Source organism: Pan paniscus, chromosome X (genome assembly GCF_029289425.2).
Source record: "Pan paniscus chromosome X, NHGRI_mPanPan1-v2.0_pri, whole genome shotgun sequence".
NCBI classification, from domain to species: Eukaryota; Metazoa; Chordata; class Mammalia; order Primates; family Hominidae; genus Pan; species Pan paniscus.
In genome coordinates this window covers 51685324-51706377 of record NC_073272.2, presented here as the reverse complement: position 1 = coordinate 51706377, position 21054 = coordinate 51685324, and the positions used below count along the sequence as shown (strand labels likewise).

General features: G+C 38.0%; 1 protein-coding gene across 2 annotated transcripts in view; it reads right to left on the bottom strand.

Moving 5' to 3' along the window:
• CCNB3 (cyclin B3) overlaps positions 1 to 21054 on the bottom strand; it is a 102084-nt gene that overhangs the window by 18476 nt on the left and 62554 nt on the right. Inside the window, exons 7-8 of one of the 2 annotated variants that reach the window (XM_055106867.2) lie at positions 20857 to 20955; positions 19541 to 19633 (exon numbers count right to left, since the gene is read on the bottom strand). In XM_055106867.2, the coding sequence (XP_054962842.1) occupies positions 19541 to 19633; positions 20857 to 20955 (192 nt within the window). The remainder of the gene's footprint in view (positions 1 to 19540; positions 19634 to 20856; positions 20956 to 21054) is intronic. The other variant, XM_024927266.5, reaches the window with a different exon arrangement.

Sequence of the window (21054 nt, the reverse complement as noted above, 5' to 3'; positions counted from 1 at the left end):
CAAAACAACAGTGTGTTACTTGCCAACAGCACAATGCGAGGCAAGGCCCCACTGTTCCACCCAGCATACAAGCTTATGGAGCGGCTCCTTTTGAGGATCTTCAGGTGGATTTCACAGAAATGCCAAAATGTGGAGGTAATAGGTATTTGCTGGTTCGTGTGTGTACTTACTCTGGATGGGTGGAGGCTTATCCAACACGAACTGAAAAGGCCTACGAGGTAACCCGTGTGCTTCTCTGAGATCTTATTCCTAGGTTTGGACTGCCCTTACGAATCGGCTCGGATAATGGGCCAGCATTTGTGGCTGACTTGGTACAGAAGACAGCAAAGGCATTAGAAATCACTTGGAAGCTACATGCCGCCTACCGACCTCAGAGTTCCAGAAAGGTGGAGCGAATGAATCGGACTATCAAAAATAGTTTAGGGAAAGTATGTCAGGAAACAGGATTAAAGTGGATACAGGCCCTTCCTATGGTATTGTTTAAAATTAGATGTACTCCTTCTAAGAAAACAGGATACTCCCCTTATGAAATACTGTATCATAGGCCTCCTCCTATACTACGGGGGGGCTTCCAGGCACTCCCTGAGAGTTAGGTGAAATTGAATTACAGCGACAGCTACAGGCTTTAGGAAAAATTACACAAACTATTTCAACTTGGGTAAATGAGAAGTGTCCCATCAGCTTATTCTCCCCAGTTCACCCTTTCTCTCCAGGTGACCACGTGTGGCTGAAGGATTGGAATGTAGCCCCTTTGCGGCCACAGCGGAAAGGACCTCAGACCGTCATCCTGACCACCCCCAAGGCTGTAAAGGTAGAAGGAATCCCAGCCTGGATCCACCACAGCCAATGAAATCTGGGAGGCGAAACCAAGCCTGGACAACCCCTGCAAAATGACTCTGAGGAGGACGACAAGCCCTGCTCCAGTCACACCCGGAAGCTGACTGGTCTACGCGCAGCCGAAGAATGAGGAGGATCATCGTGGGACTCATTTTCCTTATAATTTGGACTTGTATAGTAAAAACCTCCACTGATTTTCCCCACATTGAGGACTGCTCTCAGTGTATACATCAGGTTACCGAGGTAGGGCAACAAGTTAAAACAATCTTTCTGTTCTATAGTTACTATGAATGCCTAGGAACTTTAAAAGGAACATGTTTATATAGTGACACTCAGTACAAGGTATGTAGCCCAGGAAACAACCAGCCAGATGTGTGTTATGACCCCTCTAAGCCTCCCATGTCCACAGTTTTTGAAATAAGATTAAGGACTGAAGACTGGTGGGGACTCGTAAATGATATAAGTAAAGTATTAGCCAAAACAGAAGAAAAAGGGTGCCCAAATGCATAATCTTGAAATTTGATGCCTGTGCTGTCATTAATAGCAATAAGTTAGGAAGGGGATGTGGCTCTTTTGATTGGGAAAAAGGCTATATGACTGAAAATAAGTACATTTGTCATGAATTAGGACTGTGTGGAAATGAATGTGGATACTGGTCTTGTGTCATTTGGGCCACTTGGATAAAAAAATGAAAAGGATCCAGTCCACCTTCAGAAAGGAAAAAGTGGCTCTTCCTGTACTAAGGGACAATGTAACCCCTTAGAGCTGGTAATAACCAATCCCCTTGATTCTCGCTGGAAAAAAGGGGAGCGTGTGGCCTTAGGAATCAGTGGGGCCAGACTGAATCCTCGAGTAAATACCTTAGTTTGAGGAGAAGTTTACAAACGCTCTCCTGAGCCAATGTTTCAAACTTTCTATGATGAACTACATGTGCCAGTACCAGAAATTCCAGGAAAAACAAGAAATTTGTTTTTGCAATTAGCCGAGCATGTAGCCCAGTCTCTCAATGTCACTTCATGTTATGTATGTGGAGGAATTGTAATGGGAGACCAATGGCCATGGCAAGCCTGAGAATTAGTACCTACAGACCCAGTTCCTGATTAATTCCCGGCTCAGAAGAATCACCCTGATAATTTCTGCATCCTAAAAGCCTCAATTATTGGACAATATTGCATAGCTAGAGAGGGAAAAGAATTCACTCACCCGGTAGGATGACTTAGTTGTCTGGGACAGAAACTGTATAATGGTACCACAAAAACAGTCACTTGGTGGAGTTCAAATCACACAGAAAGGAATACATTTAGTAAATTCCCAAAGTTGCAAACCGTGTGGACCCACCTGGAGTCCCACCGGGACTGGACGGCCCCCACTGGATTTTACTGGATATGTGGGCATAGAGCTTATGCCAAATTACCCAACCAGTGGGCAGGTAGTTGTGTTATTGGCATTATTAAACCATCTTTCTTCCTACTGCCCATAAAAACAGGCAAACTCCCGGGCTGCCCTCTGTCCATGCTTCCCGCAAAAAGAGAAGCATAGCTATAGGAAATTAGAAAGATGATGAATGGTCCCGAGAGAATCATACAATATTATGGGCCTGCTACTTGGGCACAAGATGATTTGTGGGGATACCGGACCCCCATTTACATGCTCAACCGAATCATATAGTTACAAGCTGTCTTAGAAATAATCACTAATAAAACCAACAGAGCCTTGACTATTCTGGCCCGGCAAGAAACTCAGATAAGAAATGCTATCTATCAAAAGAGATTGGCTCTCAACTACTTGCTAGCAGCTGAAGGAGAGGTCTATAGGAAATTTAACCTTACTAATTGCTGTCTACACATAGATGATCAAGGGCAAGTAGTTGAAGACATAGAGATATGACAAAACTGGCACATATGCCCATGCAAGTGTGGCATGGATTTGATCTTGGGGCCATGTTTGGAAAATGGTTCCCAGACCTAGGAGGATTTAAAACTCTTATAATAGGAGTTATAATAGTAATAGGAACCTGCTTACTACTCCCTGTACTTCTTCAAGTGATAAAAAGCTTCATCGCTACCTTAGTTCACCAAAATGCTTCAGCACAAGTGTTCTATATGAATCACTATCGATCTGTCTTGCAAGAAGACGTAGGTAGTGAGGAAGAAAGTGAGAACTCCCACTAATGAGTGAGGTTCTCAAAGGGGTGGGTAGTAAGGGAGGAGACTACCCCTCATATTGTCTTATGACCAATTTCTGCCTCAAAGGAAAAGTAGGAGTTAAAGGCAGAAGTGAAATCAGTAGTCAGACAGCCTGGCGCTGCATTCCAGGCCTGGTAGTTAAAAATTGACCCCTGACCTAAACGGTTATATTATCTATAGATACCAGACATTGTATGGAAAAGCACTGTGAAAATCCCTGTCCTGTTCCGTTCCATTCTGATTACTGGTGTATGCAGCCCCAAGTCATGTACCCACTGCTTGCTCAATCGATCACGACCCTCTCATGCAGACCACCTTAGAGTTGTAAGCCTTTAAAAGGGACAGGAATTGCTCACTCAGGGAGCTCGCTTTTTGGACACCTGAGTCCACTGATGCTCCCAGCTGAATAAAGCCCTTTCCTTCCACAACTCAGTGTCCGAGGGGTTCTTGTCTGCGACTCGTCCTGCTACATTGTGTCCATGCTCTAGGGATCTGTGGAAGTTTGAACCTAAAGTAACAACCTAGGATATCTGGCAGAATAAATTTCTAAGCAGAAAAGTGTTCAAGATGGGGCCTGCCTGCTTCTAAAAGCCTACACTCAGATGCAGGAGCAAATAAATCACTTAAAGTTGGGAGTTTATATTTAAAGAGGAAGCAGAGTGCAGAAGTTTGGAAAATGTGCAGCCTGGTCATGTGGTAGAAAAGAAAATACTGTTTTCAGGGAAAGAATCCAAGCAGGCTTAGGAACAACCACTGGCTAGAGAGATTTATATAACTAAAAAGGAGCCAAGTGCTGATAGCCAGGACAATGGGAAAAAGGCATTTAAAGCATTTCAGAGATATTCAAGGCAGCCCCTTCCATCACAGACCCAGAGGCCTAGGAGGGTGAGTGGGGGGCTGCTTCCATGTGCAGCCTCAGGACACTGCTCCCTGCATCCCTGAAGCTCCAGCTGCAGCTCAAAGGGGCCCAAAGGGGCCCAGTTACTTAGGCCTGCTGCTCCAGAGGGTGCAAGCCATAAGCCCTGGCAGCTTCCATGTGGTGTTAAGTCTGTAGGCACACAGAGTGCAAGAGTGAAGGAGGCTTGGCACCCTCCACCTAGATTTCAGAGGATGTATGGAAAAACCTGGATGTCCAGGCTGAATCCTGCTGCAGGGGTGGAACCCCCACAGAGAACCTTTATGAGGGCAGTTTGGAAGGGAAATATGGGGTTGAACCCCCTCACTAGAGTCCCCACTCTGGAGTGCCACTAGGCAGTGGGATACTGCCTAGTGGAGCTATGGGAAGGGGGCCACCATCCTCCAGACCCCAGAATTGTAGAGCCATGGGCAGCTTGCATCCTGAGCCTAGAAAAGCCACAGGAACTCAACTCCAGCCCATGAGAGAAGCTACCGGGGCTGAACCCCATAAAGTCACAGGGGCAGAGCTGCCTAAAGCCTTAGGAGCCCACCCCTTGCAGCAGTGTGCCCTGCATGTGGAACATGGAGTCAAAGGAGATTGTTTTGGAGCTTCAAGATGTAATGACTTTAATACATTTAAGATGAAATGACAGGGCTTAAGATTTAAACCCTACTGGGTTTCAGACTTGTGTGGGGGCCTATAGCCCCTTTCGTTCATTCTCCCTTTTGGAATGGGAGTATTTACCCAATACCTGTACCTCCATTGTATCTTGGAAGTAAATAACTTGTTTTGATTTTATAGGTTCATAGGTAAAAGGAACTTGCCTTGTCTCAGATAAGACTTTGGACTTGATGCTGGAATGAGTTAAGATTTGGGGGGACTATTGGTAGGGGATGATTGTAATTTACAATGTGAGAAGAATGTGAAATTTGAGGGGCCAGGGGTGAAATGATATAGTTTGGATGTTGTCCCCTCTAAATTTCATGGTGAATTGTAATCCCCAGTGTTGGAGGTGGGGCCTGGTGGGAGGTGTTTGGGTCATGAGGACAGATCCCTCATGGCTTGGTGCTGTCCTCATCATAGTGAGTTCTTGCAAAATCTGGTTGTTTAAAAGTGTATGGCACTTCCCCCACTTGCTCCTGCTTTTGCCATGTGATGTGCTTCCTCCTGCTTCACCTTCTGCAATGAGTAAAAATCTCCATGAGGCCTCCCCAGAAGCTGAGCAGATGCCAGCATCATGCTTACACAGCCTGCAGAACTGTGAGCCAATTAAACTTCTTTTTTGTTTAAATACATTACCCGGTCTCAAGTATTTCTTTATAGCAATGTGATAATGATCTAACACAGTGCTATAATAAATTACCACAAACATAATGCCTTACAACAACACCAATTCTTTATATTACAGATCTAGAGGCCAGAAGGCCAAAATGAGTCTCACTGGGTTAAAAATCAAGGTGTCATCAAGGCTGTGTTGCTTTCTGGAGGTTCTAGTAAAGAATCAATTTTCTTTTTTTTCTAGCTTCTAGAGGCAGCCTGCATTCCTTGTTCTGTGGGCCCTTCCACCTTCAAAGCCAGCAATAGCCAGCCAAGTTGTTCTCACATTGTATCACTCTCTGCCTCCCTTTTCTATATTTAAGTATCCTTGTGATTACATTGGGCCCACTTGGGTAATCGAGGATAATTGCATATCTTAAATTAAGCTGATAGCAACCTTAATTCCATCTGCTACCTTAATTCCCCTTTACTAGGTAAGGTAACATATGTACAGGTTCTATGGATTAGAAAATGGACTTTTTCTTCTGCCTATCACACTGTCTAAAGGAATGTCAAGAGAAAGGGATGGGACGAGCTCATGCATGTGAAAAGTAATGACTACCACGTTAAGTATCAAGAAATTACAGTAAGGTGATTATGAAAAATAAAAAGAGGATAGGAATAGAAAGCAGCAGTTCTCTAAGGATAATGCCTCTGTGAGCAAATGCCATAGCTAGTGCTTGCATAGCCTCCTAGTACCTCACATAGGCACTTGGCCACTTATGCATGCATTCATGCGTGTTGGTATCAAGTGGTAACATCAAAGTGTGTGGATTATATCTGAATGAATGGTTGAAATCTAGAGTCAATAAATATTTAAAACACAAGCTGTGTCAGTTATAGCAATTCTCCTTCCTTGAATGTAAGATGATACCCTTCTAACATAATTCTACCACTTGGAACCACATAGAACAAGTCTAATCCTTCTTGTGACAGCCCTTTAACTACTGAAGATAGTTATTACGTCTCCTATAAATCTTTCCCATTCTAGAACAAATAACTTGACTTCCTCTAACTATTCTTCACATGATATGGTTTTCAGCCCTCTCAGCATCAGGCTCCAAACAAGGGTCTTTGTGCTGGTCAGAAAATAGGGGCAGTGCTCCAGGTAATTTAAAGCAGCTACAACAAATATGGACAAGAAGTCCCTCAGCACATTAGCAAGATTCTCTCCTTTCCTCACAAGTGCTTCTGGTTAGAACACTCTTCCAATTCTTCAGAAACAACTGCTTTCCCTGTCTAGAGATGGGTAAGAAGAAACAAAAGGAAAGTAACAAATAAATCAAAACTATAGAACATATAAAGAGTACTCGTAGTCTTGAACTAGGAGACAAATCTGATAAAATCTGCCTCAAATTCCAAAACTCAAAGATCACCTTCTACAAATACAAACAGAGAAAATCAACCAAATGTATGAAAAAACAACAAGTAATTTTTAAAGGAGAAAAATCCTGAAGAATCAGAGTAAGTGTCTATTTATGCAATCTTTTTACTCCAAAGAACTGAAATACACTTTTAAAGAGTACACCCTCAACAAGGTCTGAGAGGACACTGAATCTATGAAAAGACGACATTCTGGAATCCAGAAAGACTGATTTCTGATGAAAAAAAGAACTAATTTAAGCAATGTAACAGAGGCAGTGAACAGCATATTAGATACTGCCAAAACCAAATCAATTATTCCAAAGGCTATCTTAAGAAATTCTCCCAGAATTAAGAGATAAAAGAAAGTTGAAGATAATGAATAAAAACTTGAGGGAATAAATTCTGGAGACACACATACACACATGAAGAGAAAAGGAAGACGGGTAATAATGTCAAAAAATAAAAGATAAAAATTTATCTGAGTCAAAGAAATAATGAACTTTTAGACTGAAAGGACTCACAATATACCAGACAAAATTAAGGAAAACAGGCTCACATCTAGAAATGTCAAAAATAATTATCCATAGGGAAGACAATATATTACATATAATCTGGATCTAAAAGCCTAGACTATTTTAACTAAAATCAGAAGAAGGAATGAGCTAAAATATGCAAATTATCTCAGCTTACTTGAGGGGAAATTAACAGACCAGGTCTATCAAAAGAGTTGGTTAACAAAATAAACACTATATTCACATAAAAGGATATCATGCTGCAGTTTAAAAGAATGTCATAGATCTATACTTATATGGAAAGATGACTAAGACTTATTCCTAAAAATCAAGGTGCAAAGCAATGTGTACAGCATAACCTATTCATATTATTCATACAACAAAAATATCACATAACCTACACCCATTAAAAGCTATATTTCATGTATTGCTCATATAACTTAGGATTTTAAAAGAAAGGATAATAAAAAAAAACTTTAAAAAAGTGATGAGACATATAATAAAGGATCTGTAAGGATACACTCTAAACAATTTATAGTTGTTACCCCACAGAGTTAGGAGAAAAGGGTTATTATGTACACACACACAAACACACACACACATATATATGAACATTTGCACATATACACAGTGAACAAATGTAAACCAGAAACAGCCAATCCTTCAGGATGGATCCTCAGTAGCTACCTGGGCCTAAATTTAAAATACAGTCAAGTGACCATTTGCTGACTAGAGGTCACATAGGTGCTCAGAGGTCTGTGGAAAACCCACACTTTTTAAATTTTGAGGTTTTCGGAGTTCACTTGCCTTGGCCAATCAGGGTTCAGCTGTACCAGCCAATGAAGGTTCCACTGTATCAACCAATCAGAACTCAGCTGTGTATACCATATACCAATCAGAACTAAGCAAGTTTGAATTTTTCATTTGCATAAATAGACCAGATTGGCAACCTTGGTGGGAACCTTTGCTGGAAACCCTAAACCCTTAATTTTTTTTCTCAGGAGCACACCTTTGTTTTACACTGAAGGCTGGTATCTCCTAGTTTGCAAACTGTTCACTGGAATAAAGTCTCTTTTCTCAAAATTCCTTTTTGGAATTTTTCAGTTAAAATATTGTATAAGTCAAGGAGGTTAAGGTAGGATGGCAGAGGTGAAGAAATGCCAGGAGAAATTAACTAAACAATAATATTTGTGGGTAGTTACCATACTGCTCTTAGGCTTTGATAAATTAGAAAAAATAAATTAGCATATAAATTATATAATTATTAAGCCAAAATTGATATAATGATCATTGTACCCTATAGAGAATACAGTTCTTCAGTGAATCATTTATACAAACTTATTATACCTGAAACCATGAAGAAAACCTTATTAACTTTAAGAAACAAATTATCATTCAGGTCACATTTTCAATACACAATGAAATACCTCTAGAAATTTATAATAAAAGGATAAATCAAATAAAAGGAAATATTTTTAAAATGTTAAGCACTAAAAAAACAACAAAAAACAGGGTCGAAGAGGAAATAAAAATTGCAACTGCAGATTATTGAGAAAAATCAAGATAGCTACAACACTATTTTTCAAAATTAATTGGATATTCTCAGAACTATACTTAGAAGAAAATGTATAGCTTTGGATCTTTTGTTATGAAGTCAAGAATAATTAAAACAGACTAAGCATTCAATTCAAGCAGCCAGGGAAAACAACAAAATAAACCTTAGCAAAACAAGAATAAAATAAAAATAAAAGCAGATGTTAAATGAATTTTTAAAACAGAAAAGGTATATATTTACCCATGAGCTGGTTCTTTGAAAAGACAAAGAGGATTTTTAAAAAACTGCTTGTGAGGAAAATTGAAGAAAAGAACATGTAGATATGAATGCAAGCACATGTGAGGAAGATAACACATCACGCAATGAGTGAGAAAAGAAATCATTATAAAGGGTTATAAAATGATATTATGTACAATCTATGATAATAACAATATATCCAAGAAATGGATACATTTTTAGGAAAATATAAACTACAAGGCCAGGCACAGTGGCTGACACCTGTAATCCTGGCACTTTGGGAGGTCGAAGAGGGTGGATCATTTGAGGTTCAGGAGTTTGAGACAAGCCTGGCCAACATGGTGAAACCCCGCCTCTACTAAAAGTGCAAAAATTAGCCAGGCAGTAGTGGTGCACGCCTGTAATCCCAGCTACTCTGGAGGCTGAGGCAGGAGAATAGCTTGAGCCTGGGAGGCAGAGATTGCGGTGAGCCGAGATTGCGGTGAGCCAAGGTGGCGCCACTGCACTCCAGTCTGGGTGACAGAGTGAGACCCTGTCTCAAAACAAAACAAACAAACACAAAAAAGTAAAATATAAACTACAAAAATGACTCAAGAAGGGCAAGAAAACCTTACTAGGCCAATAGCCATTGTTATTATAAAAATTTCTCAAAGAATCACACACAAAAATGGCACTATACATTGATGGGTTCATGGACAAGTTCTTCAAGGAAAATACAATTCCTGTGTTAAATTTAGTACTGCCAGAAAATTTCCCTAATTATGTTAAAAAGCTAGAGTAATCCTTTATAAAGACCTTTCTTAAATCTTTACCACACTTAATAATGACAGCATCCTTCAACAGAAACTTAAAAAGGAATCTGATTTATGAGCAAAGATGCAAAAATTCTAAATAAAGTATAAGCATATCAAGTGCAAAAGTAAATTAAATGAATCATGACTAACTTCAGCAAAGTAGATGAACATAAAATACATTAAAAAATCAACTGTTTCCCAATATACTAGTAATAAATTTTTTTTATTATACTTTAAGTTCTAGGGTACATGTGCACAACGTGCAAGTTTGTTACATATGTATACATGTGCCATGTTGGTGTGCTGCACCCATTAACTCATCATTTACATTAGGTATATCTCCTAATGCTATCCCTCCCCCCTCCCCCTACCCCACAACAGGCCCCAGTGTGTGATGTTCCCCTTCCTGTGTCCACGTGTTCTCATTGTTCAATTCCTACCTGAGTGAGAACATGCGGTGTTTGGTTTTTTGTCCCTGCGATAGTTTGCTGAGAACGATGGTTTCCAGCTTCATCCATGTCCCTACAAAGGACATGAACTCATCATTTTTTATGGCTGCATAGTATTCCATGGTGTATATGTGCCACATTTTCTTAATCCAGTCTATCATTGTTGGACATTTGGCTTGGTTCCAAGTCTTTGCTAATGTGAATAGTGCTGCAATAAACATACATGTGCATGTGTCTTTATAGCAGCGTGATTTCTAATCCTTTGGGTGTATACCCAGTAATGGGATGGCTGGGTCAAATGGTATTTCTAGTTCTAGATCCTTGAGGAATCGCCACACTGTCTTCCACAATGGTTGAACCAGTTTACAGTCCCACCAACAGTGTAAAAGTGTTCCTATTTCTCCACATCCTCTCCAGCACCTGTTGTTTCCTGACTTTTTAATGATCGCCATTCTAACTGGTGTGAGATGGTATCTCATTGTGGTTTTGATTTGCATTTCTCTGATGGCCAGTGATCATGAGCATTTTTTCATGTGTCTGTTGCCTGCATAAATGTCTTCTTTTGAGAAGTGTCTGTTCATATCCTTTGCCCACTTTTTGATGGGGTTGTTTTCTTCTTGTAAATTTGTTTGAGTTATTTGTAGATTCTGGATATTAGCCCTTTGTCAGATGAGTAGATTGCAAAAATTTTCTCCCATTCTATAGATTGCCTGTTCACTCTGATGGTAGTTTCTTTTGCTGTGTAGAAGCTCTTTAGTTTAATTAGATCCCATTTGTCAATTTTGACTTTTGTTGCCATTGCTTTTGGTGTTTTAGACATGAAGTCCTTGCCCATGCCTATGTCCTGAATAGTATTGCCTAGGTTTTCTTCTAGAGTTTTTATGGTTTTAGGTCTAACATGTAAGTCTTTAATCCATCTTGAATTAATTTTTGTATAAGGTGTAAGGAAGGGATCCAGTTTCAGCTTTCTACATATGGCTAGCCAGTTTTCTCAGCACCATTTATTAAATAGGGAATCCTTTCCCCATTGCTTGTTTTTGTCAGGTTTGTCAAAGATCAGATGGTGGTAGATGTGTGGTATTATTTCTGAGGGCTCTGTTCTGTTCCATTGGTCTATATCTCTGTTTTGGTACCAGTACCATGCTGTTTTGGTTACTGTGGCCTTGTAGTATAGTCTGAAGTCAGGTAGCATGATGCCTCCAGCTTTGTTCTTTTGGCTTATGATTGACTTGGCAATGTGGGCTCTTTTTTTGGTTCCATATGAACTTCTTTAAAGTTCATATGGAACCAAAAAAAAAAAACTAGCAATAAATTTTAAAAGGGAAAAAGGATAACACTCATAACATTTAAAAAATTCTCAATACTCAAGAAAAACATTTTTAAGTTAGTGAGACCAATATGAAGAAAATTTTTTAAAAATTGAAATTGTAAAAGACCTGGGAAGTAAATAGACACAACATAACTGGCTTAGTAAGTTCGATATTATAAAGTCTGTGAATTTTTCCTGAATTAATCCTAACGGGCTATTTTTGAAAACTCGACAAAATTATTCTACAGCTCACCTGGAAGAATTAATGTGCAAGAACAACCAGGAATATCTTATAAAAGATGAGTAAAGAGGCAATAAATGTATTACAAAGCCATAATAATATAATAATAAAACAGCATGCTACTGATGTTAGAGTAGACAAATAATATATAATAAAAACAGTATACTACTGATGTTAGAGTAGACAAATAGATCAATGGAAGAGAATTGGAAAGACTACAAACTGAAGTATTATGATAAAGGTGTCATTTCAAACCAGTGTATAATGAAAATAAATGGTGTTAGAATAACTGGATAATCATTGGAGAAAGTTGTTTAGATTCTGACACCCAATAGACTAAGGATTTAAAAGTAGAAATGAAACTATAAATATTCTAGAAAAAATTTTGTAGAAATAGTTATATAATTCTGGACTAATGACTTTCCTAAGCAAGAAACAAATCTTAAAGCTATAAGAACTGATAAACTTGACTACTTAAAATGCCAGTGCTTCTGTACAGCTAACTAAAATAACACATTAAAATTTTTCATTTATCAGATGGTAAAAAATATAACTTCTTTTGTTGATAAGATTATGGGAAAATAAGCATTTTCATTCAGTAATGGTAAAAGCATAAATGGTCATGACATTTCAGAAGGATAGCTGTCAACATGTACAAAAATTTTTCATGTGCATCTTTTGATCTAATAATCCTATTCCTAGTCATTTGGTCTGGAGAAACAATAGTAAAATTGTTAAAAAATGCACATTTATGTATATTCACTACAGGGTTATTTCAAAGAGCAATATTTGAAAATAACCTAAATGTCCATTAATAGCAGGATGGGTATGATAGAAGAGAAATACCATATTGCAAATAAAATGGATATAGAAATACATCAGTTTGACTGGAAAGATGTTTGCAATCATATAACCATTGTTATATGAAGAAAAAGTCAGAAATAAATATAAAGAAGATATAATAATCCTAAATGTGTATGTTCCTAACAACAGAACTTCAAAAAACACAAAGCAAAAAATGACAAAACTTAGAAATAGACAAATCCACAATTATAGTTGAAGACTTCAGTACTCCTCTCTCAATAACAGAATTATTACACAGAAAATCACCATGGATAATAAAGAAATTAAACCATAAGCAAGAAGAAAGAAAACTATTTTTTAAATAGTTATAAAATTATAAAAATTATAAAATTATAAAAATTAGAGCAGATATGAAGAATACTAAAAACAGAAAAATAAAGAAAAATGGATGAAACCAAAATCTGGTTCTTTGGAAAGATGAATAAAATTAATAAACCTCTAGCAAGACTGATAAACAAAACAAGAGAAGACACAAATTACCAGTATCAGGAATGAAAGAGGGAACACTATGAAAAACTCTATGCACATAAATTTGACAGCTTAGACGGAAGGGACCAACTCCTTGAAAACCACAAACTACCAAAAGTCACCCAATATGAAATAGATAACTTAAATAACCTTATAACTATTAAAGAAATGATATTCTTCACTGAAAACCTTTTGGGAAAAACCCTCCAGGCTCCAATGTTTTCACTTGCAAATTCTACCAACATTTAAAGAAGAAATAACATCAATTTTACACATCCCTTCCAGAAAACAGAAGGGTTGGGGATAATTCCCAACTTATTTTACAAGATCACTATTATTCTGATACCAGAACAAAAAACAAACAAACAAAAAACCCAATCAGAACACTACAGACCAACATCCCAACATCCATCACAAACATAGATGTAAAAATCCTCAACAAAATATTAGCAAATCAAATCCAGCAATACCTAAAAAGAAAAATATACCAGGACAAAATGGGGTTTATCTCAGGAATATAAAAATAACGTTGCTCCCATTTTTGAAGATCAATTGATTTAACTTACTATATTAGTCTAAAACAAAAAAAATCAATAGATGCAAGAAAAAAGCATTTGACAAAGTTCAACATTTATTCATGATAAAAAAATATATTACACAGGATTAAACTAGAAATAGAAAGTAACTTTCTCAACCTGATCAAAGGTGTTTACAAAAATCCTACAGCTAAAATCACACTAATAGTTAAAGTCAATGCTTTCCTCCTAAGATCAGGAGTAAGGCAATGCTGTCCACTCTTACTGCATCTATATCAACATCATAATGGAAGTCTCAGGCAGTATAATAAAACATGAAAATAAAATAAAAAGCATGGAGATTAGAAAGGAAGAAATAAAACGGTCCCCATTTGCAGATGATTCAATTATCTATGTAGATAACCCCAAGAAATCTACAAAAAAAGAACTCCTGAGTTTTAGCAAAGTCACAGAATACAAGGTCAACACACAACTATCAACCGTATTTCATACTGGCAATGTACAAATAGAAAGCTAAATTTAAAAAACATCATTTACAATAGCTTCAAGAGAAGAAAATATTTTTTATAAATCTAACACAACATGTGTAGGATCTATATGATGAGAAAAATAAATCAAAGAAAATTTAAATAAATGGAGAGACATACCATAGGTTGGAAGATTCAACATAGTAACGCGCCAATTCTATCTGAACTCACCTATAGATGTGTATTGGGGTTCCCTAAGACCACCTCAAGCACAATGATTTCCTAGGATGGCTCACAGGACTTAGCATATAGTCATACTCATGACTATGATTTATTTCAGTGAAAGGATACAAAGCAAAATCAGCAAAGGGATAAGAAGCATGGGGCAAAATCTGGAAAAAGCCACAAGCAAGCTTCCAAGAGTCCTGTCAGTAGTCACTTCAGGATGCACTTAATTCCTCTAGCAATGAGCTGTGACAACACATGGAAAGTGTTGTCTACCAGGGAAGCTTACTATCACTCAGTGCCCAAAATTTTATTGGGAACTGGTCAAGTAAACACTCTGTGCCTAGCATGTTCTGAAGTTCCAGACTCCCAAAAGGAAAGCAGGTGCTCAGCCTAAACCACACTGTTTGCATAAAGAGTTTAAGCACAGTAAGCCACAATTAACATTCGGGGAAGTTTTATATCAGTGTGGGGACTGCTTACCGGCCAAGTTTCCAGATTACCAGCCAAGGGCCAACCTTGCAAACAGACCTTTCTAGGGATAGCAGTATCAGGCCTATTATTTTAACTCTTTTCTGCACAAAATATATTTCAATTCCAATCAAACTCCTAGAAATATCTTTAAGATATAATCTGATTCTAAAATTTACATAGAAAGGCAAAGGAACTAGAATAGCTAAAACAGGTGTTTTTTGCTTTGTTGTTGTTGTTGTTGTTTTGAGATGGAGTCTCGCTCTATCGCCCAGGCTGGAGTGCAGCGGCCCGATCTTGGCTTACTGTAACTTCCGCCTCCCAGGTTCAAGTGATTCTCCTGCCTCAGCCTCCTGAGTAGCTGGGATTACAGGTGCCTGCCACCATGCCCGGCTAATTTTTGTATTTTTAGTAGAGACGGAGGTTTCACCACGTTGGTCAGGCTGGTCTCGAACTCCAGACCTCATGATCCACCCACCTCAGCCTCCCAAAGTGTTGGGATTACAGACATGAGCCACCATTCCTGGCCAGTTTTTTTTTTTTTTTTTAAGGAATAGAGTTGAAAATATCACAATACCCAGTTTTAAGACTAACTATAAAACTACAGAAATAAAGACAGTGTGATATTGGTGAAGGAAGAGACACAGAGATAAAGGAAACAGAATATTGGTATAGACCCACAGAAACTGTTTTTAGCAAGGTGCAAAAACAATTCCATGAAGAAAGTATAGTTTTTAATTCCCACACGTGGCGTTAGAACAATTAGACACTCATATGCAAAAAAAGAACCTTGACATAAATCTCACACCTTATACAAAAATTAACTAAAAATGGACTATAGATTTAATGTAACATGTAAAACTATAAACCTTTGAGATAAAATATAGGAAAGAAGTCGGGCACAGTGCCTCACGCCTGTAATCACAGCACTTTGGGAGGCTGAGGCAGGCAGATCACCTGAGGTCAGGAGTTTGAGACCAGCCTGGCCAACATGGTGAAACTTCATCTCTACTAAAAATACAAAAATTAGCCAGGCAGGGTGGCAGGCACCTGTAATTCCAGTTACTGGGAAGGCTGAGGCAGGAGAATTGCTTGAACCTGGGAGGCGGAGGTTGCAGTAAGCTGAGACCGCACCATTGCACTCCAGCCTGGGCAACAAGAGCAAAACTCCATCTCATAAATAAATACATACATACATACATACATACATACATACATACATACATAAATTTAAATACACACACACACATACACATGAGAGAGAGAGACAGAATATTCCTGACCTAGGTTTAGGCAAAGAGTCCTTAGAAGTAAGTATAATCCATAAAGAAGGCATTGATAAACTGGACTTCATCAAAATTAAAAACTTTTGCTCTGGGAAAGACACTGGTAAGAGAAAGAAAAACTACAGACTGAGAGGATATATTTATAAATCACATATCCAACAAAGGATTTGTATCCAGAATACGTAAAGAACTCTCGTAACTTGACACTAAGGAAACGAACTACCTATTTATAACTGGGCAAAAGACTTGAATAGACATTTCATCAAAGAGGATATATGCATGACAAGTATGGTTGTCAACATTATTAACCCTTAAAGAAATAAAAATTAAAACTATGAGGAGGTTCCTCTATACACCTATTAGATGGTTAAAATAAAGTACTAACAAAACCAAGTGCTGACAAGAATGCAGAGCAACCAGAACTCTCATGCATTGGAGGTGAGAATGCAAGATGTACAGCCACTCTGTGGCAATTTCTAATTAAGTTAAACATACACTTAACCATATGTCCCAATGATCCCACTCCTGTGTGCTGACATTAGAAATTAAAACATATCTTCACATAAAAACCTGTACATTAATGTACAGTTCTTTTCACAGTCATCAAAAACTGGAAACAAACTAAATACCCTTCCACAGGAGAATGGATAAACTGTGATATATCCGAACCATAGAATACCACTCAGCAATAAAAAGAATGAACTAATGATATCTGCAACAACTTGAATAAATCTTAAAGGCATCATACTGAATGAAAGAAGCCAGTCTCATAAGGTTACATATAACGCAAACATTTATAGAATATTCTTGAAAAGGCAAAGATAGAGAATAGATTAGTGGTTTCCAGAAGTTAGGGGTGGAAGGTGGGTGTGACTCTAAACGGATAACATAAGGAAGTTTTTATGGCGTGATCAAACTGTTCTATTTCCTAATCATAGTGGCAGTTACACAAATCAATACATATGCTAAAAATTCACAGAACTGTCACACTCTTCAGTATTAATCCCAGAGAAATAAAAACTATATTCACAAAAAAGCTGTATGCAAATATTCATAGTAATTTTATCCTTAATAGCCAAAAACTAGTAACAACCCAAATGTCCTTCAATAGGTGAATGGTTAAACACACCGTGTGTGTTAGTCCATTTTCATACATCTATGAAGAAATACCTGAGACTGGGTAATTTATAAAGAAAAGAGGTTTAACGGACTCACAGCTCCACATGGCTGTGGAGGCCTCACAATCATGGAAAAAGGTGAAGGAGGAACAAAGGCACATCTTACACGGAGGCAGGCAAGAGAGTGTGTGCAGGAGAACTGCCTTTTATAAAACCATCTGATCTCGTGAGACATATCCACTATCACAAGAACAATATGGGAAAAACTCATCCCCATGATGCACTTACCTCCCACTGCGTCCCTCCCACAACACGTGGGGATTATGGGAGCTATAATTCAAGATAAGATTTGGGTGTGGACATAGCCAAACCATATTACCGTGGTACATCTGTACCATGGAATACTACTTTGCAACAAAAAGGAATGAACTATTCATACACACAACTTGGATGGATCTCAAGGGAATTACGGTGAGTAGTAAACATCAAGCTCAAAAGGCTATACACTGTATGATTCCATTTATATAACATTCATGAAATGACAAAATTATAGAGATGGAAAACAAATAATTTGTCAGGGACAGGAAGGAGAGGGGAGGGAGATGGTTGTGGCTAACAAAAAGTGGCATGAGGGATCCTTGTGGCGATGGAACAGTTCTGTACCTTAACTGTGGTAGTGATTACAAAATGTACACGTGAACAAATAGACTAAATATTTATTTACAAATGTGATCAAATAGACTATACACACCCCCAAATGAGTGCATGTAAAACTGCTGAAATCTAAACAAGGTCTGTGGATTATAACAAAGTCCATTTCCTGACCATGACACGATACTATAGTTGTGCCAGATGGGATAAACTAGGGTGAAGGGTATACAGGCTCTCTTTGTCCTTTTTTTCAATTTCTTATGAATTGATTATTTCCAAACAAATGCTAAAATTTCATGGAACTTTATATCCAAAAAGTCATTATTGTTATTTGGTTATTTTAAAATAAAAAACCAAGGAGTTATAAAAGCACTACATATAACTAAGGTTATAAAAACAATATGGTATTTTCTAGAACTGAGATTCTCTTTCAAGGGGTATACATTGATATAACTTGTGGAGCTTTATAAAAATATGTGTGCCTGGGCCACATCCCCACAATTCTGATTGGATAAGTCTGGGATAGGACCTGGGCATCTGATTCTGAGATGCACCCCTAATGGATAACCACTGCTTAAGATGGGGGGATAATATATGCAAACAAATGAGAACAGCAGTTTGGGGTTGTGGGATCACAGGTAATTATAATTTCTTACTTTGCTATAATGTACATTTTTATGCAATAAAACTTTAAATAAAAAATATTTAGTTCATCATTCCAGCTGGCAGAGATATTTTTTCTCTGTAAGCCATTTATTTCCTATCCCTACTCCTAGTTTCCTGCCATCCAGGAATTTAATGAATACATCTTCTCTGTTCTCATTTACATTACTAATGACAATGTTAAGCAGAACAAAGTCCAATGGCAGTCACTAGAAATTTCTTTCCAGCTTGGCAATGATAAGCAATCTTTGGGTTCTGTTTCACTTATTTAAGATCTACCCAAATTTTACTCTTACCTGATTTACTGTTCTCTACCATTTTCATAAGATGAGAGACATTTTCATGTTTTGCTGATGTTCAGATATACTGTGTCTACCACAATTCCTTGGTCTGTCACCCCAAAATGAGCCTGAGCCACTCCTCTGATACTTAACAAAGGATATAAAACTATATTGTCTTTTCTTCCTAATTACATACTAAGACTGCTGAGCGTAGACTGACCATGCTGTATGTTTCCTTGCAAACTCCATAGCAATTCTTTCAATTCCATTCATTCAACAAATACTTACTGACCCCCTACTATATGCTATGTACTACTCTGGGCTCTCCTATCATAGTATAAAATAATAATTAAGTATTCATAGCAGTATTCCCTCAATATCTCACCTTGGACAAACAGCTACCTGCCATGTCCTGTGCCACACTGTCCTTCCTATTATCCATTCCACCCAAAGTTTGAACGACTTTGTCATCGACCCCAGTCCAAATCACTAGATATACTTTTACAAGACTTTAAGAATGATAAAATGACCATACCGTCCCTGCCTTTTCTAGAAAGAGTCTCTCCTTTCAATTAGTTCTCACAGTATCTTATTTGAAACATTCTTAGAGCACTTAGTATATTCTACTTTGTATTACACTTATTTGTCTGCATATCTTATCTTGCCTCCTAAATCATGAGCTCCTTGAGGGCAGGAACCACAGCTTATTCAACTCTATAGACCCAGTACATTTTTACCATGTTTTTGGCCTGGCAGCCCTGAATGAGAAAGAGAACAGCAGCTCCTTAAGGCAGGAGTTGTCAGGCTTACCTGCACGTCCACCAACCAGTCCACAAGAATGGCCCTCATGTCACTGGTGATTTCAATCTGCCTGTTCATGTAATCTGTAAGTATAAACTGTTCCTGGCATTGATGAGAAAGAAATGTTAATAAATAAACTCTTCTTATAGTTCAAAATTGTAACTTAAAAATTAACTTCTCCCTCATAGTTCTAACTCCTTGTTTTCAACTGGTATTAGAGAGGGGCAGATCAAAGTATCCTTTTACAGGCAAGTTGCAGTTATGCTTTGGGAAATAGACACGTGATATTCAAGTGTCAGAGTGGATATTGAAGAATCCAGGGGGAAATAAGGGCAGAAACACACCTACAGCTGTAGACAAATGCCAAAAATGTTCTGCCCTTTCTTTGCAATTCAATCTAAAGCACAATACCATGCTATGTAGAGCAGTGCTTCTCAAACTTTAACATACATATGCACTACTTGGGGATCATGTAAAACTTCAGATTCTGATTTAGAAGGTCTGGGATGGGGCTAGGTTTCTGCATTTCTAACAAAATCTCAAGTGAAACTGATACTGCTGAACCAAGGCTCACACTTTTATTATAACAAAGATGTCCCTTACTTAGGTATGCCAGAAAAAGTGTGGGCTTTGGAGTCAGTTAATCAATTGCACTCTCTCTATAAAGAGGATAGGTGGATCTGTAGGTGGGTTTCCATCCTCCCACCCTCTTATACATGACCTGCTAAAAATTCTGCTTGGTAGATAATCTTGGTCCCATCTGTTCTGTTGAGAGAGTTAGAAGAAACTTTGGAATTGATGAATATTAGTGGTAAAGGAGACTGGCAGATTTCAAAGGAGAAAGAAAACTTCACCAGGTTGGAGAGATGAAACAAAGACTACGATTTTGCATACAATGCCAGAAACATGCATAGGGAAGGAAAAAGATCTCTAAGAACAGCCACTCAGAGACTACTTGACCATTTTTGTGTCTAAGACTGTCTTCTTAGCAATTAGATGTACAGGATTATGGTCTTCAAGGTAATCAGACTTTAGTTCATATCTCAGCTCTACCATGTACCACTTACATGACTCTGGGCAGTTTCCTCTATCTGTAAGAGGGAGATAATAATACCTACCATCATGAAGTTACTGAGAGAATTAAGATAATGTCTACAAATCTGTTAGTACAATGTCCAACTCACAGTAAGCTACCAATATGTTAGTTGTTGCTATTATTATTTTTATCATCATTATTACCACCCCTTTCAACTTGCATACTGAAGGATGGAATGATGAGGAAATGAAAACTAGAAATCATTGCCCAACCCAAGCAACCTAAATACCTCTCTCTCTTTCATGTAACTGAAGATTTCCTTGGCATACATTGGGTTGAAACTTGGATCACCGCTGTCCTCATCAATATCTTCCCGTGGGGTTATCTGCTTAGAAATCACCAAAAAGACACATTATGAGAATTATTCCAAGGAAGACTTAGCACATACATATCAATGATTACTCCTTTCTCCCTACTGTCTTCTTCT